General features: G+C 33.1%; 5 protein-coding genes and 1 long non-coding RNA gene across 7 annotated transcripts; 1 reads left to right on the forward strand and 5 right to left on the reverse strand.

Moving 5' to 3' along the window:
- Positions 1–2,339: 2,339 nt before the first annotated feature.
- LOC110621644 (probable E3 ubiquitin-protein ligase LOG2) lies at positions 2,340–5,316 on the reverse strand. The gene is made up of 3 exons (XM_021765910.2): positions 4,572–5,316; positions 2,803–3,298; positions 2,340–2,686 (listed from the first exon to the last, which is right to left on the reverse strand). Exons 1-3 carry the CDS (start codon positions 5,030–5,032, stop codon positions 2,570–2,572), a joined length of 1,074 nt encoding a protein of 357 aa, XP_021621602.1. The 5' UTR covers positions 5,033–5,316; the 3' UTR covers positions 2,340–2,569.
- Positions 5,317–7,835: 2,519 nt separating this feature from the next.
- LOC110619975 (putative serine/threonine-protein kinase) lies at positions 7,836–9,906 on the forward strand. 2 transcript variants are annotated; one of them, XM_021763503.2, is made up of 6 exons: positions 7,836–8,037; positions 8,163–8,278; positions 8,495–8,711; positions 8,812–9,049; positions 9,157–9,307; positions 9,413–9,906. In XM_021763503.2, the coding sequence occupies exons 1-6, from the start codon at positions 7,962–7,964 to the stop codon at positions 9,737–9,739; spliced, it is 1,125 nt and encodes a 374-aa protein (XP_021619195.1). In that variant the 5' UTR covers positions 7,836–7,961; the 3' UTR covers positions 9,740–9,906. The 2 variants fall into 2 exon arrangements, with proteins under 2 accessions (XP_021619195.1, XP_021619196.1); XM_021763504.2 differs by having other exon boundaries at positions 7,838–8,037; positions 9,220–9,307.
- LOC110619976 lies at positions 9,039–9,517 on the reverse strand. Its single transcript, XR_002488734.2, has 2 exons — positions 9,376–9,517; positions 9,039–9,295 (listed from the first exon to the last, which is right to left on the reverse strand). It is a non-coding gene; the product is annotated as an uncharacterized LOC110619976 (long non-coding RNA).
- Positions 9,907–12,363: 2,457 nt separating the features above from the next.
- On the reverse strand, positions 12,364–15,361 carry LOC110619974 (serine/threonine-protein kinase-like protein CCR1). Its single transcript, XM_021763502.2, has one exon. It carries the CDS (start codon positions 15,053–15,055, stop codon positions 12,737–12,739), a length of 2,319 nt encoding a protein of 772 aa, XP_021619194.1. The 5' UTR covers positions 15,056–15,361; the 3' UTR covers positions 12,364–12,736.
- A 3,473-nt stretch (positions 15,362–18,834) lies between these two features.
- LOC110619997 (aquaporin PIP2-4) lies at positions 18,835–20,320 on the reverse strand. The gene is made up of 4 exons (XM_021763535.2): positions 19,887–20,320; positions 19,501–19,796; positions 19,269–19,409; positions 18,835–19,189 (listed from the first exon to the last, which is right to left on the reverse strand). The coding sequence occupies exons 1-4, from the start codon at positions 20,194–20,196 to the stop codon at positions 19,070–19,072; spliced, it is 867 nt and encodes a 288-aa protein (XP_021619227.1). The 5' UTR covers positions 20,197–20,320; the 3' UTR covers positions 18,835–19,069.
- Positions 20,321–26,178: 5,858 nt separating this feature from the next.
- On the reverse strand, positions 26,179–27,052 carry LOC110620175 (60S ribosomal protein L12). Its single transcript, XM_021763794.2, has one exon. The coding sequence runs from the start codon at positions 26,911–26,913 to the stop codon at positions 26,413–26,415; it is 501 nt and encodes a 166-aa protein (XP_021619486.1). The 5' UTR covers positions 26,914–27,052; the 3' UTR covers positions 26,179–26,412.
- Positions 27,053–27,754: the final 702 nt, after the last annotated feature.

The raw sequence follows: 27,754 nt of genomic DNA on the forward strand, positions 1-27,754 counted from the left end.
AGATGCTGCGCTTGCCGTATCTTTTTCCTCGGAGAAAGTGCTTTTTTTTTTTTTTGACACTTAAAATAATGGGAAGAAAGAGAAAGATGCTATAAATTAATGGTGAAGTGCCATTGCATAAGCTTTACAGAGCAGTGGTTGTGAGGTGCGGATCTGATAGGTGTTTTTATATCCACGTACGCAATAAGTGGTCACATGGGTCAACAGGTTCCTTGGTCTCATTTTGGACTCTTTCGTCCAACTAAACTGTAATAAAAAATTAAAAAATAAATTAATAATACTGAATATATATTTTTTATTCATAATATTAAGTATTAATATTTAATTTATTAAAAATAAAGTAATTTTATTAGTTCATAATAATTATAAATATGAATAGAATAAAATAGTAAAGTTATTTTAGAGAGAGTGATAAAATAGTAATTATGTGAATTTATAGTCGCAAGTAGGAGTGGTTTTTTTTTAAATAAAATTAAAATTAATGTACTTTATTGTATTGAAGTTTAGAGAGGAAAATGAAATAGTCTTTTTTAAGTTTCGTTTTCACAGCAATAAAAAAGTAATTAAATTATTGGATAAATTACAGTCTAATCTCTTAGATGTAATAAAATATCCGCCGCATATTTTTAAAAAATTTATAATTTAATTTTTGATATTTTTAAAATTTACTATTTATTTTAATAAAAATAATTCAAATATCCATTAATATGTATTTTCGTTCTAAAATAACAAAATCCTTTGAGATTTAATTAGATCTGTAATAAAATTTTTATAATTTTTTAAATTGATACTTAAATTTTATAATTATTTAAGAAAAATCTTAAAATTGATCTCTACATATTTAATTATTTACTTTTATATTTTACAATTAAATCTCTAAATATTTTTTATAAACTATTTTAATTTTTTAAATTAATATCTTATATAATCAAATAAATAACTGTATAATCCATTGAAGAACCAATTGAAACAAAACTGAAGGAATCTAAAAATTGAAAACACTGTCCATGATAGACCCTCTAATCTTCCTATTTAAGAACGGCAGCATGATTATTGCTGATAGCTTTTAGTCCCTTCCACGCGGTAATGACGGTAAAATAGCGAGCAAAGGCGAGATGAAGTGCAGCGTAGAGCGACATCGATGACAACATCAAGCGGCATCAATGACGAGATCCATAACACCACCGACAACAAAATTCGGAATACCATTACAGACGAAATTGAAAGTTGCAACTACGGCTTATGCGTTAAAGTGCGATGTAATAATTGGATTCACTGAGGAAGAGGAGATAAAAAAAAAAAAAAAAAAAAAAAAGGAGATTGTGGGATGAATTAATATGTTTAGTTGGATTTTTTTATTTAAAAGAGCATTTTTGTTATTTTTATAAATTTTTTTATAAAAATTAACTGTAAATTAATTTTAAAATGAGATTAAATTATATTTTTTTAAATATTAAAGATTAAATTATAAATTTTTAAAAATTTATAATTAAAATAAATATTTTATTAAATTAAAAAGACTAAATTACCGTTCATTCTAAATGATAGCAAAATATTTTTTAATTTAATTAAATCTTATTTGAAACACTTCATTTTTAAAAACATTCAAATAAATTTTTATAAAATCATATATGGTTTTAATTTATTTTAAAATGATATTTTTAAATTAAAAAAATTGATCTTCATTTTAAATAATAAAATTAATATAAAAAATTTAATTTAATTAAACTCTTATAAAATATTTTATTTTAAATAGAAATGTAAGATTGATTTTAAGAAATTATAAAAATACTTAATGTGTTTACTAATGTGAAGGTAGAATTGAAAAAATATAAGTTTTTAAGTATTATTAAAACAATGTCACATGAGATAATTTTTAACAAGTGAAAGGACGTATAAAGAAATATAAAAAGGATTTGAAGGGAGCGTGCGTCCGCTCCTAACAATGCCTTAAAAATATTTCCACGTGATGTTTCTGAAAACTACATATCGTGTTTCCCAGGTTTTAATGAAGTTTTTTATTATTATCATTACTTCTCAATCCACATATTTTCATTTGTCATTTTTCAAAATTACTTATATAATAATTATTTATAGATTTTTTTTTAAACCTACAATAATTATTATTATAATTCAAGCGCCGATTCAGACCAGGTTTAAATAACACTTGTATTGAAGCGCTCCTCCATACTGGATTCGCAGTAAAACACAGCTTACCTTGACAAGACTAATAAGCTAAGAAAAGCTTTTCGGACCAGATCAGATGGTCAAAATGCAAGATAATTTTTTTTTTTTTTTTTTTTTTTTTTTTTTTTTTTTATAAAAAAAACAATGAAAAGGGCAACCAATCAAACCAAACATTTTATCTCACAGATTAAACATGACTCAGATATTCGTATGAGCAAGCTTAAAGCATTGGCTCAAAATATTTATGGCACAAAACCAACAATTTTCCTTTGTCATACTGCACCAAATTCGTTATCATTTCCAGAGCGATTATTAGAAAACAAGAAATTGAAAAGAAAGGAGACCACTATACTATACAGCAAGGCAGGAGCAATTCCACTTATCATTCATCAGGCCCGTTGTTGACCTTTATCTCTAAAAGCCTCTCCACTGGTTGTCTGCAAATCGGACACCGATTCGTTTGGAACCTCAAAACCTTCGCGCATTCACTGCACATACACTGCACCACAAAACAAAGGTCAGCATGATGGGGAGTGCTTCGGTATGGCATAGGTGAAAAAAAATGAGTTAGCCGTTTTTGCACATCTATTTACCCTCCTGAAGAAATTTACTTACCATGTGCCTGCAGGGAAGAACAGTTGTATCCCGTGGCTCTGACAGGCAAATCACGCATTCCTTTCCCGGGTCATTTGCATCCACGGCGTCCTCAACTGAATTCCCAATCCCATATATTTCCTGCAGCTCATACCTCATCCCATTCACCCATAAAATCTGCTTTGCTACTCTCAACTGGTACTCGCCTTTCTCCTTCTCAAACACTGCTTGCGTTATCTGAGAATTTGTGATTCCAGATATTTGGTTTCCTTCTTCTTCATTCTGATTAGGAGGGGAAGCCTCTGCCTTCACAGCTAGAGGATAGACATCCATCTCACCCACTTTCGTTAAATCTCTCTCCTCAAAAACTGAGTAATCAATCCCAGTTCCTGAAGGCTGCCTGAATTTCTGCCCAAGACCTTGTTGGAAAGTTACTGTCACTGGTGGAAGAAGGTTTTCCTTCATTGGTGTCAGAGTACAATCCTCACCTTCTTTTGCAAAGAACATAACAGTGATGCTGTTTGAATAACAAAAATGCAAATTCCATTAGAAATTAGTGTCAAATAGAAAACATTAAGAAGTCCAAATTACGAACAAAAACCTGATTATAAGGCCACATTAATAACCAGGCTAAATAAGACTAATGACAAAAAATATCAGATAATTTGCATCAAAGAAACCATAACTTTGATACATAATAGACGAATATGAAAAATCTTTCACCATTCTGCACAATCATTTAATACTGCACTACCTCATAAACTACCCCAGGCTGCGAATAACAATTAACAGTTATGACAGTTAAAGAGAGATTGTAACTTAAACTTTCCAACTTAAAAAAAGCAAATATAGTAAGAGAGGTTGACAGCCCCTTCACTGCATTAAGAGTTTCCACGAACATCTCCAAATCAGTAATGAATTGCCTTTTTAGCACATATCTGATACATCAATCTGGAAGCTTGGCATGTGGCAAATTTTCATTTCTTTTCCAAGGTGACAAAGAGAAATTAGATTTATAGAATTTAGGGCACTCCCAAGCTTGTAATTCCGGACAAAATATCATCAAGAGAAGAAGATCACCCATCCATAAATACATAATAAAAGCTAGATACATGCAGCATAAAAACACAGTTAATTTCTGTTACAAGTGACTCTGTTGCAAAAGCCTTCACAGTGACACACGGCGAAAAGTCCAAAAAGGTCTCAACCTTATCTTTTCTTTGTAGAAAAGTCTCCACAGATCCAAGAACCCATAAGTTCACACCAAAAACTAGTGAACTCCATCCAAAGCAACTTTCACCATAACAATTTAAAAGCATAGGCTTCCATTTAAGGCTGCCAACTGATTTAATTCACATCTGTTTCTCCAAGCTGTCAAACCATCTTATAGGTGATTGAACAAGAAATCTTTTACTTGCATGTAATATGACCACATAACATTTACTCAAAGCTGAAATCCCAGCCCTTGAATACGTTCAATAATTGAAATTTTATTAACTTAGTTCACCCCATGTTACGATCTAATTTCATAATGAAGTTCTAAACATAAGCAAAGAGTCAAATGCAAAAGCTTGCTTTAATTAAACCAAGTGTCCTCTCATGGAATTTAAGGAAATCAAGTACTGATTCGAAGTCCATTAGTCAAAACTTTTCAAAGTCAAACATTGAAAACAGAACAAAATCTCTTCACCAGATGGGTACAAATAGAACCTGACACCGCATACAATTGACAGTTATAAGTTTTTGCATAATTGGGAATATCAATTGAAAATAGAAGATTGAAGCTTTACCTTCCAGCAACAGTAGCATCAAATGTGAAGGCAACAAGAAACCTTCCTGGGTTCTCCTCGTCTGGCTCAAGCCTCAAACTTTCCTTCTTCAAGTTAACGTCGTTTCTTATTGTAACCGCCTTCTGGTGCTCCACGTAAGGCAGCGGTGGAGCCATCATAGGCGCACACGGATACCTGCCGCCAACCCAATGCGAAGGGTCGACGCGGTGGTGATGATCATAAGGGGCTGGCAACGGCACAGGCATGGCCGGTGGAGGCGGATGATAATACCCAGGGTACTGGTAGTACGGTGGTGGATTAGGATTGGGGTATTGCGAAGGGTAAGGAGTGGCCGCAGCAAATACGTACCGGTTACCGGTGATTTCCGGTTGTGGAGCTGCTGGTGGCGGCGTAGGAGGATGGCTACGGCGACTACCGTGCCTCCGGCGCCCGTGGACACCGCTGCTACCAATATTTCCCATGAGGTGTACTTTTGTTTTTGCGTTGTTTCAGTTATAAAACAAAAAATGGTTTGGTTTGAATTATAACAAAGAAAATGGATCTGGAGCAAGAAGAATGGTTTCCGAAAAAAAGCAAGAAATGGAAGGGAATGCTTTCCTCGCCGGCAACGCAAGGGGAGATAAAAGGGAAAGGAGAGAAAAGGGTTAAAAGGGAAAGAAGGTGCAGATGGATGAGTGGGTGGATGATGGATATAATGGGATTGCGTAAAACTCAACCCAATACACCCTCCATCATCAGATATGCAAAAGTTGGATGCTTTTTATTTTGCCTGAATATATAATTTAAAAATCTTAATTTGGAAAATATCTCATAATATAGTTTAATTATTTAAAAATATAACCTTATATTTCATAGTGTCTTAATTTCAGCTGCAATTATGAAATCAATTTTAATTTCAATTAAAAAATGCTTTTCTCATACGCCATTGATAAATTTCAAATCCAGTTGTAAGTTTGATTTTTCTCTCTAAATATATATAAGACGTAACAACTTGAAAAACAGAAAAACTCACTCAAAGGAGCATATTTCTTACACACAGAGCATAAAAACAGCTACAAGATAGAAAAAAAAATGGGAAAAAAGTTAAAAAGAGTAATAAAACTTTGAATTGAGGAAACAAAAATTTAAGTTGTTTTTATTCTATTTTATAGATGTATTTTGGTTAGACCTTTTCAGTAAAAATAAGTCTTATTCATGAAAATTAGTTACAAGCTAATGAATATCTCATTCAATTTGGACTACCAAACTTATCTTAATAATATGTATATAATAGCATTATTAGAATAAGAGTAATATAAAGAGCCCAAACGATCGTATAAAAAGCCCAAAGGGTCTAAACTCAAAATAACTCACAATCCATAATAAACAAAACTCTACTCAAGTAACTCTAGACCAAAATTCCATCCGCAAAAGCCTACCTAACTTTCTTCTCCATTGACGGTTCTTATTCTTCCCTCTAATGAAAGTGAGGTTAAAATAAAAAAATTAATCAAATTGAATTAATTTAATTTTTTAATTTAATTTTTTAAATATTAAAAATTTTAGTTTAATTTAATTTTAATTATAAAAAATTAAAAAAATCAAATCGAATTGATTAGAGATAATAATATATTATTTTTGATAATAGAATATTAGACCATAATTAATATTAAAATATTTTAATTAAATTTTATAATATTAAAAATAAAATATAAAAAATGAGAAGTCTATTAAAAAAGCCAAACGATCGAATTGAATAAGATTGATTTGATTCAATTCACTTTTTATTTAAAATCAATTTAGTTCGATATTATAAATACTAAAATTTCAATTTTTGACTATTCGATTTAATTCGATTTTGAGCCAAAAATATCGAATGCTCGCTCTTATCCTTTAAGATTTTTCTTTTACTCTTTTCTGCATGCGTTAATCTCCTCTTCGACCATAAAATTTAATAAAAAACAAATCAAGGGGAAGAAAATTTTCGCAAAATAGGTTGTTTTATAATATATATAAAAAAAAAGTCAAAGAAAAATTCTCTCTATTTTTTAGAAAGAGAACCACTCCTCTATACATTATAAATTTCAAATTGAATTTATTATATTAAAAATTTTCATTCAATTGGAGAGCGATGATGATCATTGATTTAATTAGAAGAGCAACAATCTTAACCACTATGAGTGATAGAGCAACCAACTTGGCATGCCAATGATACATAGGTTTGCTGTGGTAGTTGTATTAAGCAATGACCAATAATTATACTCATCGCTCCTATTCTTCATTTTAATCTTCTCTTCTAATAACTCTTTCATTAGTCTCTAATACATATAATTCAACACCTATAATTATATAACTTAGAAAAAATTTTACCCACAGAAATAAAAATGACTTTACATATTTTAGACTCTTTAACATTACAAGTCATCTAAACGAAATAAGGTCTATTAAATGCTCTGAGTAAAAAAAAATCTAGTAAATGAGAATATATCTGTAAATTGAAATAAAAAAGGTAAAATATGACGCTGCACAGCAAATACATACGAGTATGTGTTGGAAATGGAGTCCAAGTCCATGTGAAACTTCCAGGCTACATTCTCTCATTAATTATAAAAATTGAATGTTGAACAAACTTCTTCTTCAATTTCCTCTTCTTAATTCTTCCCCGTAAACTGACAAGAATGGTTACAAGCTAAAATCGAATAGACGAATTCAAAGTTGATTTTTTTACCGAACTTGACGGTCTGAAATTTGAATATTATACATTTATTCTCGGGTAATAATAGTGCGTAATAAATTTATACAAACCTTACCATGAAACGTAGAAAAACTATTATTATTGTTAAGTGAAAACGTCTAAATATTGAATTTATCATGAAATTATAAAAGTAATTAAAAAAAGACCAAAACATTTCCAATAAAATATTAAAGAAAGGTTATATAACATAACGACTTTTTGAGTACTTTTTTTTTCTATAAAAATTATTTATTTTATTTATATTTTTTAGAATTTTATTTTAAATGCAAGTTTTTTTTTCCAACTATTATATGTTATGTTCTTAATAAGACAAAACTATGCATTATTTTCTTAACCCATTCAATAATTGTAATGGTACTAATAATAGAATATTGTTTTGTTGTCAAATAATAATAATAAAATTTCAAATGGGCTGAAAAAGAATACTTCAAATTCTGAATTGAGCAAGTCAAAACCCTAGGGCACTGCTGCCATAGCTGTGTCCCCACCTCTCTCTATCTATATATATATATATATATATTTCCTTGTCATCTTCTTTCCACCTCATTTCCCTTTCGGCCACCTAAGTTCCTATATTTCTTGATTAGGACCCATTAATTCCCAAATTTAATTACAAGATTTCAAAAAATTAGCCAGATTTTTTCACTTGCAAAAACATGAAGTTCTCTCTTTGTGGTTTCAGTTGTTTCTCCTCCTCTAGCAGAAAACCCACCATCAATACAACTACTCCAGGTGAATTTTACAAGATTTTACTAGACACACACACACACATATATATGGTCATTTCTATATGATATGTTGTTCTCCATCAGCTCTGTTGTTGATTGCTTTCTGTTCATAAACCAACAAAAAACCAGGTGAACAGAACCATGACAATCTGCGAATTTTCTCTTCTGAAGAACTGCAAATCGCCACTGATGGCTTCTCTTCCTCGAACAAAATTGGGGAAGGTGCATTCGGTTCTGTATACAGGGTAATTTCCTCCCCTCTCACATCATGTCTGTACTTGGAAAACCTCGTAATTTTACCTTCGCTAAGGTCAGTTGTTGTCTGCTCCTGTCGGCTTCTACCTTCTGCAAGAAATGCAGGCCTGAGTTGAAGAAATTAGAGTGCTTGATGACTTATCTTTCATGGGTTCATCTTCTATTTTCACCAAATGCTAATATTTGATTTTGATTTGGGTTTGCAGGGCCAGCTGAGGGATGGCTCCATTGTAGCTGTCAAGGTTCTTTCTGTGGAGGTGGAATCGATGCGTGGAGAGAGAGAGTTCATAACTGAGTTAGCAGCACTGTGTAATATCAAGCATGAAAATCTCGTTAAACTTCAAGGATGCTGTGTTGATGGAGCCAACAGATATTTGATCTTCGATTACATGGAAAACAATAGCCTAGCTCAAATCCTCTTTGGTAATTATCATCTTTCTTCTTCAACATATGTATATAAATAGGCAAATTTGAATTAGGAAACTTTGTTTCTTGTCACGTATGCTATATGCTTGATTAATAGGCAAAGAGAAAAACAGGATGAAATTTAGCTGGGAAGCAAGGAGGGATATTTCTTTAGGAGTTGCTCGTGGGATGGCTTATCTTCATGAGGAGTTTCAACCTCATCTTGTGCATAGAGATATAAAAGCAAGCAATATACTTCTTGATCAAAATTTTACTCCCAAGGTGGCTGATTTTGGTCTTTCCAGGATACTTACAGACAAGGCTTCACATGTTAGTACTAAGGTTGCAGGCACACTGTAAGTGGATTCTGCTTTATTGTTTATACATATACATATATACTGTTAACTAAGAAAAATACAATAGCTAATGAGGTTTCTTGGACTCACAAATGCCAAAAAAAAAGAGGATACCTTGCTCCAGAATACGCCATTACAGGACATTTGACACGAAAATCGGATGTTTACAGTTTTGGAGTGCTGCTGTTGGAAATTATCAGCGGACGATCAGCTGTGGATTTTGACTTGGAACTTGGTGAACATTACCTAGTTCAAAAGGTTGAAATTTTAACTCACATGTTTAACATTATTATGATTGTTTTTGAAAATGGATTACAAACAACAACCTTGTCTGAAGTGTTTTCTGTGTGTGAATATCTTCAGGCATGGCAAGCCTACAAGGACAACAAACTTATAAAGGTGGTAGACAATACTCTTAATCTGAACTTCCCAGAAGAAGAAGCTCTTCGGTTCTTGATGATCGGCCTACTTTGCGTGCAAGAAACAGCCAAGCTCCGACCACGAATGTCAACGGTTGCTAAAATGTTGACTAATGAAACTGACATCAGAGATGTTCAGATTTCTCAACCTGGACAACTTCCAGATCTCAAAAATATCAGATTACATCAGAAACAAACATCTGAAAGCTCTTCCTCCAGGGAAAGAACATGGACAACCGTCATGAGCTTGCCTAGTACTACATATTTTTAAGTTGATTATAGAGACAGAGAAAGGGAAAGAAAATATTAAGTTTGCTTCTTGTATAATGTCAAAAGGAAAAGAAAAAGAAAAAAAAAAAAAAGATGTGGTCAAACTCTTCCTTTTTTGGAAAAGAAAGGAAAAGAAAAAGGGAAATGGATTTTTTTTTTCACAGATTACGAACTAATCTTATTATGCAGGAGTTAACTGTATTAATTGTACATTCACCGGAGGCTAATAAAGAACAGAGACACAAAAGCATTTAAGAGTTTTAAATCATAAATAATGATTATGTTATGACAAATACTTTCAATTCCAATTATGGAGAAAGAAACATACAAAATTTAATGCTGTTGGATTATAAAATTTATATTTATAAATAAAATAGAAATAAAGTTTTATTTTATATAATCCAGCTCTTAAAACTCTAATTTTAGAGTCTTTTTTAAAATCTCACATGTCATAAAAGGAAAAAAAAAGAAAATTCAATTATTTATAACATTCAGGCCTATAGGTTCTCGCCCTTTGCTCTTAATATAAATTTTCATTTTTTATTTAATTTGAATAGTAACACGAAACATAAGAAAATATATCTAAAATTTAAGGACAAATAAATAATCAATTAGAAAAGCAAGACAAATAAAGGCTCTGTGTTCTCACTTACCAATTCAGTCCAACTCCATGTTGCTTACTGTTAATTAAAATAATAGTAAAGAGTGGGAAAAGAAAATAGATAGGGGCTCGACTGTTCTCTCCACTATGAATAATCTTTTCTTGTTCATTCCAAGTTCCCTTTAAAGTCCTATCTAGTTTACGTATGCTAATTTAATTCAACCATGGAAACATTCCCTTCCTGGAATAAATGAGTTGTAGCATGCATGGCTCCTCGCATGCCATCTGCGGAGGCCACCGACTTTCTGATGAGCTTTGCAGATGGCATACAGGGAGCCAGGCACACAATCAGCATCTAAAAATAGGCGTTTATGTATGTTAGAAGTTTGGAAAATGCAAAAGAAAGAATATTTATATATATATAATGTGGCACAGAAAGTTCAAACCAGGATGGATGGTGATGTTGCTGGCTACCAAATGGTCACAATTAGACAGCACTGGGGACTTGAAATTGCCTGCAGTTTGGAAGCAGCAAGGCTCAAGTTGCAAAATTTAAGGGCATTGAAGAGGAAAGGCACAGATACTTGATAAAACTACAGGGGATAAATAGGACCCTACTTGCTAAAATCAGTTTTGAGCTTCTTGGTTACTCTTTCCACCATGCCACTTCCAGCTAGCTTTTGAGTTGGCAATTTGGCACATAGCACACAACACAGCTAAGAATAATCATTCTACCTGAAAGCTTCTTTTTATTATGCATACACTTTTTGTCTATAAATTTAGTGAAGGTTGTAGGCTTATGCGTGTGACCTTAAAAAGAGTAATAAAGAAGTTCTGGAGAGAGAGAGAGAGAGAGGCAACACTTTTTGAGCCTACCCATGTTTTTTTTGAGGTCTTTTTTCCCTTTTTTAAAGATCATAAAGCAATGGCCTTTTTTCTTCTTCTGAAACTGCTTTGTCTTGGAGTGCTTGGATGAATTTGGATTCTTCATATCCCTTCACCTGCATTTTCCAAAAGTGAAAATCTTGCTATATCATGTGGACCAAACCAAGAACAAGAAGGGAATTTGTTTTCATCATCTAATAACAGGACAACTGAACAAATTCTCCTTCTGTTGATCTTTTGATGTCATAGAAAATGTCAGCTCACACAAGATTTCAAGATTTTACCTGAAATTTGAAATCTAATATTGTTAATCATTCATACTCTGTAGTTAAGTGTTCTCTTTGCTTTGTCTCTCTCTTTGATACATGCAAGAATAACAGTGCAATAGGAAGCTTTTCGGTAGGCTGCTAGTCCGCTGCAACCGTTTTATTTAGTAGTTACAATTACAACAGCTCATTAGAGTTTATTGAAAAGAATATAAAGCGTGTAAAATGTAGAGATGATTCTCGTGCATTGAATAACAACAGTTTTGGCTTCTCTCGCTTTCTCTCTCTCTCTGGTTGTTTTCTTCCTCTTTCCCTCATTTTTTGAGCTACCAAAAAGACCTCCACCACAACACTTTTTCTCTTTCTGTCTTCACAATCTAGCATGTGTTGTTCTTTTCGTGCGAGGCTCTTCCTTTGTCCCTAAATAATCATAAGGCTTCCTTTTCCTCCTCATCCCACTCTCTTTTCCTTTTTTTTTTTTTTCCCGTTTTCTAGTTCTAAAGTCCATGAACATCAGATAATCATAGAAATCTTGCTGCAAAGAAACAGAATACCCTCCCGTTATGTTTCAGGAAATGGGCAGACCCTCCAGGGACAAAAGCATTCTGATTTGATGAATCAGTCTTCAAAGCATATTGAAACTAGATAACAAAGCCAGCAAAAAAGAAAACACACCGAGACTCATCAAGTCCAGCACAACTAATTCATCATTAATCTAACCAAATAAACCTGTTGTTTGAAACCTATGCAAAGTGAAGTTTATGGAAGGTCACTTACAGTTGCATATCAGAAAGCTCTGGTATGTTGGGGCATTTACAGTTAGAAAACTGACCACAACTGGTTTTGACATGCTTTCTGTTCAATAATGACATAAGTAAAATTTTTCTCTAGACATTGTCCCATTTAATGTATTGTAGGAAGAGCTTTGCCTAGAAAACAATTTATTTTATTAAATTTCTTGAAAAAGAACAAATTTAGAATGGTGTAAAACTGGAAGCCCTCCATCTTTCTGGGGCTTAAAGGATACAAGCACAAAGGCAAAAGAAAGTTTTGATCTTTTCTCTTTTTGGTGTGTATGCTGAGAGGGGAGGGGATTGAACTTTGAAACAAGATCATGTACAAAAAAAAGAAGCCAGACAAAACAGATGCACAGTTGGAAAATAGCAAATTGCTCACTAAAGGTGCTGTCACATGTAACTCCCCTGTCAATTTGATTTTTCTCAATACCTGAGATCCAATTTGAAGATTAGAAGGTCAATCCATCATTCACAATTTGCTCCAACCAAGTTGCCAAATCTGACATAGTAGGACGGTTATTAGGATCTTCCCTGACAGCCAATTCTGCTATATCAGCAAGTTTAAGTAATGGCTCAAAATTTCTTGGAAGAGCCACATATCGATCAATTATGGCAGCTGCCTTGCCCTGTTTAATTATTGGAATTGCCCAGTCAACTATATTTGGAGGAGTGCTATCTCCATCATATGCTTTTCTTCCACTAAGAATCTCTAGAAGTACAATCCCAAAATTGTAAACATCAGTTTTCATGTCTCCACCAGCACCAAGATCCTTCTCATTTGCAGTAAGAAGCCCAAAATCTGCAATTCGTGCTCCCCAGTCAGAATCCAAAAGAATGTTTGAAGTCTTGACATTTCGATGGACAATAGGAGGCTCAGCTTCCTTGTGGAGGTACTCAAGCCCCTTTGCTGCCTGCATTGCAATCTTCAACCTAAGGCTCCAATTCAAGGGAGAAAGTCCGCTGTGGAGGTGATCATGAAGTGTGCCATGAGGCATATACTCATAAACAAGCAGCCTCTCTCCCATCTCTGAGCAATAACCCAACAAGTTCACAATATTTCGATGTCGAATATTGCATAGGACTTCTAATTCCATTTCAAAATCCCTACTGTTAGTGTGGATTATTGTGGCAGCATTTGCCCTCTTGACTGCAACTTGTCTCCCATCTGTTAGGACAGCTTTATAAACAAAACCATAGCTTCCCCTGCCAAGCTTATTGAACTCTTTGAAACCATTGGTGGCATCTCTTAGCTCCGAGAGTCGGAATACTTGAGCCACACCAGGACAAGAAGCCATGGATGTAAGCTGGTATGAATCTGAAGCATTGTCATTTTCCAACTCAGGTTTTCCTATGCAAGATTTAAACTGCTTTTTTGATCCTTCTTCTTTTGGAGTGACAATCGAACGTGAAAGAATACAACAACTGATTAATATCAAAATGAAACCCAATGCGGAAGATCCAATTATAATAACTAACCTAAGCAAGTGGTGCCATTGTTTCTGTGCAGATGATTGCATACCACAAACATCCCAACAAGAACTGTTTTGGCAAAGAGAGCAAGCTGTGCATACTCTATCAGCATTATCAGTACATGGACTAGACAAGAAAAAACCTTGGGAGCAATTCGATGCACACGGGAAACAAATCTTTAAATCCTTCCTAACACACAAGCTTGTCAAATCTGGCTCATTTAGAAAGCTTGCATTGAAAACAAACTCTCCCTCACCACAAGGGCCAGGACCACATAGCCCTGGACTGAACAACTCCAGTGGAGGATTGTACTCTGGTGGCGAAGTTCCATTGGCAAACCAGCAATCAATAACCAAATCATCTTCCCTGATTCCACATGTAGTGAAATCAGATGAAGCGATTGCAGTAAATCCAGAACCTCCCTTGGGAACAGATGACAAATTAAAGCTTCCCCAACACTCAACACCATGATTATCTTCTCTAATTCCACAAAAATGGTTAGAGCCAGCAGTTAAGGACACAAACTGGGTCCCAACTGGATGGCTCGAAAATGAATCATTGCTAATGCCCCAGCACTTGATCTCATTAGACTCTTCTAAAATTCCACATAGAGAAACCCTCCCTGAAGCTAAAACATTGTAATTGTCTGATACACTTGAAACGCCCAAGCTCGCTGAGTTTGGCCCCCAACAAACTACTCCTCCTTCTCTGACCCTGCCACAACTGTAACCTTCACCAGATACAACCTTACTAAAAACAAGATTACTGATGGACTGGTCATAAAATCGGCTGCTTTGCATAGAAGTTAAACTATTATTAGTAGTCTTCACGATATCCCAACAATCGATTGTACCCGAATCGTGACCAGAATAGTAAGATCCCCTAACAGCACAAACATGATTCTTGCCTGCAGCGATTTGCCAATACGCAGTGTTTCTATAGATAGAAGGAATGAGATCTTGACCCGAGTAAATTGAGCTCCAACAGAAAGCTTGTGAACTGTTTGCTAAAATTCCACATAGAAATCCTTCGCCGCCAGAGAGGGACGTCATAGCGGGAATGCTGCTAAAATAACCGGAGGATGTGGACGATGGGGAAGAGGAGGAAGAAGAGGAGGATGAGGATGGCAAAGTGTTGTTCTTTGTCCAACAGATAACACCCTGCTTGCCACTGGCGTCAATGGCGCAGAAGAAACCGTTATCTCCAAATGCGGCGGAGATAGGGCCCATGGATCCAAACCCAGATACCCCAATACAGGAAATGAGGAGGAAGAGGAGGAGAAAGAAGAAAGACTGCATCAGTGAAGAGGATAGAGGCGACGGCGATAAGTTGGGATCAGGGATGTCATGGACAGGAATAATGGAGCTTGGGAGGTTTAGCTAGGTGCTGGTAGAGTTAGAGAGCTGTGATTGTGATGATGATAATGGTGTAGGTGACGATGCAAGAACGTGGGTGTCGCCATTTTTACAGTTTGTTGATGGACCGTTAGAACTTGAAATAATTTTACCGCGAAATATAATATTTGAGCTTAGCATCAGTGTCATTGGCTGCTAGATTTTGATTTTCCTCCATTTAAGAAACCAAGAATCCAACTCTCACCAAACCAACATATATAAAATCATAGAATTCAACATAATAACATAAATAGAGTTTAATTTAAACTTTGACTGTTAAATAATATAAATTTTAAAGATTAAAATATTATATTTTTTGTAAAAAAAAAAATAGCAGGTAAATGAGCAGGAAAAAGGAAGAAGCAGCCAATACAGTGCAAAAGACAGTCCAACACAAATTGAAAAAAAAAAAAAAAATACAAATGACTTAGTGAAGCTTGTAATATAAAATCCAGACACTGCCGTAACTGTAACACTTGTGTGTTTGCATTCATGCACAAACAGCACTTTGCTCTATTTATTACTTAAAGTTTTAAATGCTGCTTGGATGAACACCCTAATTATTCAATACATAAGGTTTTTTTTTAAAAAAAATAATTTTATAAATGATTTAATTAATCGTCCCCTAATTTTCCGGGCCGCAGATCATATTCACATCACGTGATTGCTATTTGCTTGTTCAGATCTTGACTCTATTGGGTAGTCAAGGGCAGTATGGTCAGAACTCTACCCCATAACATTTCCTTACAGCAGTACTCTATTAAAGGCTTGACGTGAGTAAAGGAATTTTTATATATACCTAGCTAACCATTCAGTGGGTAGTAGGGAATTAGGCATAAGTTAGGTTCGAGTTAAAATTAAAATTCAATTAAATAAATTTGAAAAATCAAAATTGGTTAGTAATCGTTTTGGATTGAATTGGATAAAGCTGATTTAGGTTTGAGATTCCTTACAATTTGAGTGGGATAAATTTAAATAAGAAAAAAAAAAACCGTAATCGTAGTGATTTGACATATATACTAAATCAAATTAATCTGTATTTAAAATTGAAAATTGAATGAGAATAATTAAATTTGATTCTAAATCGAACCAAAATGGGCTCAGATCAAACTGGAGTAACCTGATAAAAGGGCAAAATGGGCTGCCCTTAGCCTAATCCTATAAGAATCGTATCTCATTACAATCTAATGGGACCCTTTTCTCCTTTTGCAAAACTGACAAGTTGGGATTTTCGTTGCCACCCCACTCCTTCGCACATTATGCAACTAGAATCAGGCTGTATCATTATCATGTTTTTGTTTCTGTTCTTTTTTTATGAAAATAAGCAATAATCAATTTAAATCTAATTTTATAATTTTTTTATTAAAATATACGTAATAATTTTAGAATTGTGAAGTTTCAAATTTAAATTTTAATAAAAAATAAGTAGGGTAATAATAACTTTTGAGGGTAAAGGTTTATGCATTAGTGGCACCTGAAAAGTGTCAAATTTTTTAGAAATGAATAAAAAATGAGAAAATCGATGGGCTGCTGTGTGGTCACCATCGGTAGTCCTGATAACAAAAACAAAGGATTTAACTTCTCACGTGTAAGGAAATTGATTTAGATTTTTTTGTCTGATTAATTTCAATCAGGAATCATATACTTCTCTATGTGCTTTTGATTTTAGGCGACACATGTGAAAATTTTCTATCCAATGGCCATAGAGATGCAAGTCAAAGACAAAAGAAGGACAAGCACCAATTTTTATTTATTGAAAATTATTTTTTTAAAATTTTAGTTTTATTTTAGAAGAATTTGTACTAATCTGAAATAATCTTTTTCTTTTATCCATTCATTCTTATTTTTTAATACCCAAATTAGTTAATTATGTGTTAATACTAGTTTATTTTTTGTTTTTCACATTTATCATGAAATTAAAGTGTTATTTTATTTTATTCATTCAGCTCTAATTTATTAGAAGACATTCTTGAACTTTCGATTTTGTTTTTTGACATTTAATATATAATAATAGATTTCCGAGTGAAAGAAAATAGGAAACATGCTATATTGTGTATTTCTAGAAAGAATAAATCATTTTATTCCTTTTCCTTTTTATTTATCAATTTCTTATTTATTTAATATTAATTAATTAAATGTTATTTTCTATATTTATAAAATTGTGAAGATATTATTTATATATTAATAAATTTGGGTGATGAATGGAAGTGGGGTTGCATAGGTGCAGAAAAGAACATGTGGGATGTCGTGGAGAAAGCAATTGAGTTTTGTTTGTTAGCTTCATTTATATTCACAACAAATCTAATCTATACATTGCATATATATCAATACCTTTCACCATCCAAAAATAATATATATAAGAATTTTAATTATAAGATGCGATACATTGTTTATTATCTGATAGTTGTTCTGAAATCAATCAGCATAACGTTTTATAATTTTCTTTTAACTTTTAAAATACCTTCAAATTTATTGCCATTATAATTTTCTTTAATATATTGGGATATATTTGAAGTTCACAAAATGATAATTATATAATATATATATAGACCGTTTTTTCTACGCTGAATAAGATCAAATCCAAGAAAATAACACTGGTCCAGAGTTTATAAAATCTCCAATCGATCCAACATCTCAAATTTTGATCCAGACATGCGGAACAGGCCGAGTTGATTGCAAGCTCAAATTCAGCGGAAAGTAATCCAGGCCGATGATGTAACGTGAAGGAGAGTAGTTGGTCCAGTCACTTTGCCGCCCTATCCGCATGCGCACAGAAAAAATTAAATGGTCGCCTGACGTGGAGATGGACTCTGACACATCCGTAGGTATAGACCTGAATGATAGCGACAGATGGCACCGTAACAGAGAAGCGTTTGAACGTTAATAGCAGCAGAAAAAAAAAAAAAGAAAAAATAAAAGGAGAGTAATATTTTACTCTCCATAGACTTACACAATTACTATAAAACTCTTTTTCTGAATTTCAAAACATCTCGTATCATGATATCATTGTATAAAATAAATAAAATTATGTTTATAGAATATAATATACCTAAAAATTTATTTTAAAAAATGTTTAAAATTAGTTCTCCATTTCTAGAACATTTTTTAATAAAAAAATGTAAGTATTGTAATATAACAGTTTTCATTTTAATACTTAATTTATTTATAACACAATAATTAATTTTAATTGTTTGCAATAATTGATAGGAGTAATAGCGCGGTGGTAATAGTAGTGAATTTTCTCTATATTTTATATTCTTAATTTTGTCTAAATTTTCTGAAAAACCAAACAGAAAAATGGAGAATTTAGATATGAATAGAGCTTGAGACTTGTAATTTCTTTTAAAAGGTAGGGCTCCTTCAAGAGATAAAAAAAATAGGCAGAGAGATGAGCGAATGCAGTCATGCAAAGTTGATTTGTGAGTGGTGAGTCACCCCACCATGGCATTCTGATAATTCATCTTTATCTTCACCCAATTTCATCCACTAAAGAATATAGTCATGTATTTGATTCTAATTAATTCACTTTTCCTCTAGATAGTGGTGGAATTATTATGATATTACTGAATTTCCATCCTAGTTTGAAACTGATTGCCCCAATTTTCTTTTACACTATGGATAAAACAATTTAAAATTTCATTTTTTAAATCATTTTTATAGCAGAAAAAGTGGGCATTATGATGAATGACACAAAGCAGTTGCCCATAAATTTATCAACATCATAATGAGTACAGGGCCATAAAAGGGCAAAAACAAAAAAAGAAAATAGAATGGAAAGAGCATTTTGGGCACAAATAAAAGCAAGTGCCCAAGAAGCAAGCACACAAAGATACAAAATAAATGTACATATTCCAAGTTCCCAAAGCCTCAAGAAACTCTCAACAGCCTCTGTTGAATAGAGGGATTTCTTTCTCTCAATTATATGTTGGAAGTGCTCCTGAAAGATCCTAGAGCTTTAACAGCACCTGCTCTCAAGATGTATTGGTGGTAGAGTGCAGCAATTGCAGCACCAATGAAAGGCCCAACCCAGAAAATCCACTGAAAAAAGAAAATTAAATTAGCTAATGTAATGGAATTAAGTATAATAAGAAACTAATTATAGAGGAAAACAGCATACTTGGTCATCCCAGGCCTTGTCCTGGTTGTAGATCACAGCAGCTCCAAAGCTCCTAGCTGGGTTGATGCCAGTGCCAGTGACTGGAATTGTGGCCAGATGAACCATGAACACAGCAAATCCAATTGGGAGTGGAGCCAAGACCTTCAAATCCAAAAATACTCAAAATTAGTTTAATTCAAAGTCATATTTTTGCAGTTCAAAGAAGGATTTATAAGTAAAACAGAGCACATACAGGGACATGGGAGTCTCTGGCATTCCTTTTGGGATCAGTAGCAGAAAATACAGTGTAGACAAGAACAAAAGTACCAATGATCTCAGCTCCTAATCCAGTGCCCTTGCTGTACCCATCAGCAAGCTCATTGGCTCCACCACCATACCTAGTGTAATAAGCCTTTTGAAAGGCCTTCACGAGCCCACATCCACATATGGCTCCCAAACACTGAGCTGCCATGTACAATATAGCTCGCACCAGAGACACCTTCCTCGCCAAAAATAGCCCAAAAGTCACAGCAGGGTTTATATGCCCACCTGTAAAATTTTTAAACAAAATTAAGAAAAGCCCCCCAAAAAATCATTTCTTTTCACAAGACAGGTGTCAGAGGACAGACATATATTTACCTGAGATACCAGCAGTGCAGTAAACAAGAATGAAGATCATACCCCCGAAGGCCCAGGCGATACCGAGAATCCCAACACCGCCACATGCATCGGCGTTCTTGGCAGGGTCAGTCTGGCTCTTGTAACCAATCACAGTCAAAACAGTGATGTACAAAAACAAAAGAGTTGCTATGAACTCAGCAATGATAGCTCTATAAAAGGACCATTGAGTAAACTCCTCAGCATCGATCAATGGTGCAGGTGGGGGGTCGCTGTAGTCCTTGGCTTGGAACCCACTGCCTTGTCCTCCAACTTCAACGTCCTTGGCCATGGGAACTGTGAAAGAATATGGCAGAAGAGAAAGGGATGTTGATTGATTAATTAAACTTGTGGTGAGAAGCGTGGAAGAGGAAGGGGTATTTATGGGGTATGTGAGTATTGACTATTGAGAGCTTGAGAGAATAGCGAGTGTTAATTTAAGTTAGGTTTGCCGCCCCATCTAGTTCTTGCAATTTCTCTGACCCCACTTCACCATTACACTTCATGTGGTTGCTTCTCTGGCCTCTTCTGATTCGGCTACAAAGTATGGAAATCTTTTGATTCGGCTATAAAGTTCTAATAATCTCTCAATTCTTGCAACTATTGTAGCTTTTTTCAAAGTTCCATGTGATTGGTTTTACTTGCGTTGCATCCGCCAAACGCCAACAAACATGATCTCCGATTATAGCCTCAGAAATTCGCAAAGGATACAAAGACTCAAAGAGTATTTTGTATTGCATAGTATTCAATATGGATTGGTGAAATTTTCAATAAATTAAAATATAATTACATGCAATTTTCAAAAAAAAAAATGAAAAGGGAAATTTGAATGAAAAAATAAATTTATTTTTTTATCATTTTGTATTTAAGTGAGAAAAAAATAAGAGCAAGAAAATAAAGTTTGAAGTTCATTTTTTTATTTTTCTTCGAATTGAAAATTTAATAAGATAAATTGAAATATTTTCTATTCTAATTTTATTTTATTTTCTCTCCATATTATCTTTCCTCTTATCTAATCATAATGCAAGGGAGGAGATGTTAATACGACGTCGTTATTCGGAACAGAACAAAGTGAAGTAGCTCATTAGATGACACGTGTCTCGAAAATGGTATGGGGGTGGCCCCACCATTACATTGAGTAATGAGAGGGAGTGACGTGGTAGGTAATGGGCGACCAAACCGACCATATCATCTCATTCATTTGGTCACCAGGAACCGTCCATACAACTCAATTCCAACTAAGCACTCGCCGTTGATTCTCCCAACCACTCCCCTCATGCCACGTATGTATGTCCCCACAGCCGTCATCAATCATTGTAATCACTAATCATTCACTACCGAATATACAAATTAAAAAAAGAAAATCTTTAATACAGAAAATCTTGTGGATGAAATTGAGCCACGTCTCAATCACTGGTTAATCGTTTAGGAAAATGTATTTGTTTTGTCTTTTTTTTTTTAAAAGGATTGATAAACAAAGTTGTCGGTTTTGTCTGCTTTGTTGTCATTTGAAGGTCTAATTTTCACCTTACCTAAGCAAAATTTATCATAAAAAAATTGATACAATTTCATTAATACTTTTGGAAAGTTTAATTTCAATTTGATTTGATTATTTCTTTTAAATAATTGAATACCAATCAAGTTATTTAATTATAATCAATTTTTATTAATTTATAAGCTTTAGTATGATGAAAAAAAAAAAAAAGGCAAGTAAGAAGGAATTAACATGGATTGGTCCGAAACTGAATAATTCAAAGTTTCACATGTCCACTTTTAACTTTCTAAGCCTCTGATTCTTGCCTTCTCCATCAAAAAATTAACAAATGGTAATGAGAAAAAATTAATAAATAGTAATAATTTTCAGAGGCTATTAAAAAATATTAATAAAAAAATTATATTAAATTATTATTTTGATATAAATTAAAATATAAATTTTATTATAAAATAAGCGAAATATTTTTTTATACTTTCTTACTAATATTTATGTAAATTTAAAGTGTTTAAAACTAGTTACCTAAACTAAATAAGATTTTAATATTCTATTAATAAACTATTAACAAGTTGATTACAAAGGATTTTAGAACTCTGACAAAGATAGAAACAGAGGAGCACTGAGATTCAGAGTCATCTTCTCTACCCTCAGTCTCTTCTTCTGTAATGCTCTCAAGCCCAGGAGAATTAGCAGTCTTGTGTAGAGATATGAAAGGGGCTGGTGCAACTTCAACCCAGTAACTCAAATCTTTAATCTGCTTTGCCATTTCAGAAACAGAGTCCTTCTCCGCTACACTTTCAAGACCAAGAAGACGGATAAAAAAAAAATATCCCCAGATGAAGAGAACTGATTGGGAGATTTTGCAGTACACAGTAGGACTGTATCAGGTGGCAGTGGAAGACAACTTGGTGGAGCTCCCCTTTTATAAGAACTTGATTGTTGGATCTATACATTTGATTGCTGAAGATTTGGGAGTTTAGTCACTGCTCATAAAGCTAAACACACGTGGGAAATGAGGTGGAGCGGGAAAATTTTGTTAAACGTGCAAAGGAACTGACCATACACTCTCCTAAGCATTGCTTGGAAGCCTGTAGGGACGGCTACGGGAAATTAATTCCTTTTAGTGGGGTCTTGAACAGAAGAAATCACTCATGAATATTTAGAATTATTAGTTTAGTGATTTAAAACGCATTACTCATTTTCATTATCTAGTTCTCTACTTAAAAAGGACTATTAAAATAAAATTATGCATATTATCAATTTTATCAAAAAATTTTCGTTGAAAGACGTTTCCATGAATAAGTCTCTCCAATAACCTGTTTTTTTGTATAAGCGTCGGGAAAAAACTAGCCTTTTTGAGAAGGGCCTAAAGGGAGAGGGGAAGCTTGAGCTTTGTAAAGGTATCAATGTTCAAGAAAGTAATCTCATAGGAAATAGAAGAAGTTTTTTCCATAATTATATTTACATTAAAACTATCTATAAAATTTACATCTGAATATCTACAGCAGAGAGAGGAATTGCTAAACCTATCAGCTCATGTGCAAGCGATCCCAAGTGGAGCTTTTTGCCTTTTGATATTTTAACGTGGTAATGCAGACTGCAGAGGCAAACAATGGAATCCACCATTGCAAGGCAAAAACATCTGAGATTATGATTCATCTTCGTGTTTATGGGTACCTTCTTGGCTGATGGTTTCCAGGGCAAGAGAGTTATGAGGGTAAACGATGGGAGCAGCGAAGCCCAAGAATGGAAACTTGTCATCTTCTCTGTTTTATAGTTTGCTGACCTTAAGGAAATTATCTGAAAGCTCTAGCTACAACGTCCCCCTTCTTCTTCTTCCTTTCAATGTTGTAGGAGAAGAGGAGGCAGAAAACCTAATAGGGACAAGGAATGTGAAGATGGACATAAAAAATATAAGAAAAACTGATACATATCAGAAATTGAAAAGAGAAAACAACTTGTGATAGAATGTTTTGGTATCTGTTTAAAAACATCATTTCAGAACAAAAAAGATATGCAAGGTTAAATAAATAATCTTTAAGAAATATCAGTTTAGATCCTGTTAAAAAATTCTTCATTATTTTACTATTTTCATTTTCATAATTAAAATAGATTAAATTTAATTTTGTTAATTTTGATACGTATATACATCTTTTTTCAACTGTTAATATTGATAATATTAGAATTATAATTTCAAACAGGCATGTAAATTTTTTATATTTAATTATTAAGAAAATTCAATCAGCCGAGCACAATGCACCAAGTATTGAACTTGGTTGTGTGGTAAAAAAAAAGCTCACAATTAATTAGGTGCAGTGCAGAAAGGCGAGGATTTATTACGGTTGCAACCTAATCACAAAGGCTGGCTGAACATTAGAACATTACCTTTAACGAAGGCTATCTCGGCACCATTTGCGCTATTTTAATATAAAATATTAAAATAATATAATATTATTTTCAATCTTTTTCATCATTTTTAACACAAAAAAAATATTTTATTTATATTTTTCACTCTTTTTAATATTATATTAAATTATATTACCAATTCAATTGCTCGTACCATCATCATCCACATCTAATATATATAGTCAATATTTTGAGATATCACTAAATCCAGATATGATATTTCTTGAATATTAATGTGCCGTTATAATTATATTTTAAATTAATATATAATATTTAATGTGCCGTTAATAATTATATTTTGAATTAATATATAATGTTTAATCATAATATATATATCCCTCTACTTATTTTATATAATATATTATAAATAAATTAATTTATCATAAATATTATTGATAATTAAAAATATATTAATTTAAATTAAATTTTAATAATTATAAAAATATAAAATAAATTAAAAATATAATAAATTATGAAAGTGAAAAAAATTAAACTTAATTGAAAATATATAAATTTTGAATTATATTATAAATTAAAAAAAATAGAAAAAGTTATAAATTTTGAATTATATTATAAATTAAAAAAAAACAAAAGAAAAAAAAATATGGTATTACTACAATGTTACACCCAGCACCAAAATCCACACCCAGCACCAAAATCCATAGGTCTGTGAATCCCGTAGGATTTTGGTGATGCGTTTGAAGCCATTTCTAACGCTAAAATAAGTATCTCTAATGCTAAAATGAGATTTTTTTGTGCTGTGTTCGAGGCCATCTCCAACGCTTAAAATGAGATTTTTTTGTGCTGCGTTCGAGACCATCTCGAACGCTAAAATGAGATTTGGCGCAGTGTTGGAGATGGCCTAAAGAGTCTCACTCAAACGCTAAAATGAGATTTGGGGCAGTGTTGGAGATGGCCTAAAGAGTCTCACTCAAAAATTCAGGCAGGATCAGCAACTTTCTTGATGCATTACAACCTAGTTCTCAACTTGCAACATGATACTACCATGCTTGGATTTTCCTAAACATTTTAATAACATATCAAACACTTCGGCAAGCGAATGCATATAAAATCATGCAAATGGCCAACTAAAAATTAACAATCAATACTTCTAGAGAGTGGAAAACCAACAAGTCTAGTCTCGTCAAGTCTCAGGATAGTATATTTCGTGTAAAGCCATTTGCATAGCATTTCAAGAGCCTAATTAGCACTCAAATCAGTTTTGCAACACGTGTGCACTCACTAACAGAATCAAACAGACTGCAAACAATAGTTCGAGGTCTATCCAAGAACTATTGGAAAAAACAATAGGAAACAAAACATGTTTCAAAATCATTATGATCGCAACAACCTATTGGAAAAAACAATAGGAAACAAAACATGTTTCAAAATCATTATGATCGCAACAAATAACAACAGGATTAGTAACCAAATCCCAGAATTAATTCTTCCGCAAATTAAGTCCTCCTTATAAATTTTCCATAACAGAATGTTTCATGAAAGATAAAGGTAAAAGTCAAATATATCAACATACCAATATACTAATTTCTTGAGGCAACCAATCTTAGAAGCAAACCAGTGAACTAATCTTTACTTAGAGTTCTAAGAAAGCAACACATATTAGACAATATAATTTACACTAATCTTGTCAATTTTATGTAGACACTGATAGCACATTCTTCCAAAACTCAAGTAGTATATATACAGTAAGAATAAATACTACTGCATTCACACAAGGACACTGAGTAAATAATTGAATGGATTTACATCATGAATTCCAAAATCCCTACATTTCCAAAATTGACAAACACTACAATAATCTTTGTCCAAAAATTATAAGAAAGCCGAAACATAAAGTACCCAAGGCCCCAACCCAAAAGGAACATAACCTAAGCCTTCATAAAGGATAAGAACCCCATCATTACAACCAGGCAAACAGAAAAAGAAAAAAAAAAAACACCAGATCAAACAGCATGAATCTGATCTCGCCTACTCAATAAAACCTATAATAAACCAGGAATAAGATAGAACAACATATAAACTCATATTTTATCAACAACGTCCGTGGATCCAAAGCTAATAATATATTTATAAGATCGTCATTTCACAAACATTCAATTGATTACTACAAATAATAACAGCAAAACAGGACTACTACTAATACATATAAATTCCAAAACCACAAATCAAATCCGCATTGGAATTAGATTATCCAGAAAGAGAAAATTATCATTGCACATCAGATATTACTAATTCTATCACTCAGGTTGAACAAAGAAAAACCTTAGAGCTCCAGTAGGATCCTCATGAAATTCTATTAATCCTATGCCCGACAATAAATCAAACACGCTAAAGTAATCAATATCAGAAACTAAATTAAAAAAGAAACACAAAATCAAGATCATTCATCTATTGAATAAGAAATCCCTTATAAAGCTAAAATCCAAAGCAAAGCATTATCCAACAACGCTAGAATGATAACATTAGATATCCTCATTCATACAAAACTTCAATAATTGATAGAACTTGCTAAGGACCTTAAACAAAAACCCAGAATCTGGCGAAACATTCTATAAAAAAGAAGCACAAATATCCATTTCTTTAGTCCAGTCAATCAAGAGGAATCTCAACCTCACCATCAGTAATCTCCTGCTGGAGGTCTTTCGGGTCCTTCCCATCAACTGTACACCCAACAGACACGCAAGTTCCCAATATCTCCTTGACGGTCCCGCTCAAGTCCTTAGCCATTGATCTAGGCCGCATTACCTTAGCAATCTCGATCACGTCATCCAGCGAAATGTTTCCACTGTGCTTGATATTCTTCGTCTTCTTCCTGTCACGCTCAGGCTCCTTCAATGCCTTGATGACAAGAGCAGCAGCGGAAGGAACCACTGAGACCTTAGCCTGACGGTTCTGGACAGTAAGCTTGACGGTGACACGTAGACCCTTCCAATCCTTGGCCGTTTCCTTGGCAATATCTTCACCAATCTTCTTTGGAGAGAGACCAAGAGGACCAATTTTTGGAGCGAGAGATGATGCAGCTCCGACCTCACCTCCGGTGACCCGGACGAAAACGTCCACCACTTGGCTTGGATCGAACTTTGGCGGCATAGTGGTTTTTGAGATTGGGTGTTAAGGGTTTGAAAGGAAGAACACAAAGAGAGGTGTATAAACCGAAGGTGGTTATGGAGGCGCAGAAAAATGGCAGATTGAAATTTTGTTAAGATATAGATGAGAGAGTTAGGGTTTTGCAGACAGGTGGAAAATGACAAACTTGTCCTGGGGTTTTACCATGCTTTCTATCGGGCCAAATTTGGTCCATGAATTTGTTTTATTATAAGTATTTTAAATGTAATTATTACAAATTCAATTTTACGTTAAAATGAATTTAATCTATATTTAAAGTTATATCTTATTTCACAGTTCAAAAAAAAAAAGGTTATATCTTATTTCATAAATATTTTAATTACTTTTAAAAACTATAAAATATTTTGATTTAATAATTAAAAACTATTTTTAATATAAAATTAATTTATATTAAATGAAACTCTTTCTAGATTTAAAATTTTAATAATCATGAGCATAATTTCACTAGCATTAAATGAAAGATCAAGGTTCCATTTGAACTCTGAGCATAAGAAAAAATTTTTTATAATAAGTTAATAATATGTTTCATTACAGGCTAATATGGTTGTATATATTAAACTTAAAGTTGAGTATGAAACTCACGCTCTATTTGTGATGCTTTTTATTTTAATATTGTTTTTAAATTGAGTGTGTGGATAAACCTGGCCATTTAAATTCTCTAATTTAAAATTTTCAGATTAATAAAATGCTTTTTTGATTTGAAAAAAAAAACATTATGTTTCATTACATGCCACTATTTATTATTAATTTTGTATTCATAATATAAAAATTTACACTTTTGATATGCTATTGCACTTTCTTTATA

This window comes from Manihot esculenta, chromosome 8 (genome assembly GCF_001659605.2).
Source record: "Manihot esculenta cultivar AM560-2 chromosome 8, M.esculenta_v8, whole genome shotgun sequence".
NCBI lineage: Eukaryota > Viridiplantae > Streptophyta > Magnoliopsida > Malpighiales > Euphorbiaceae > Manihot > Manihot esculenta.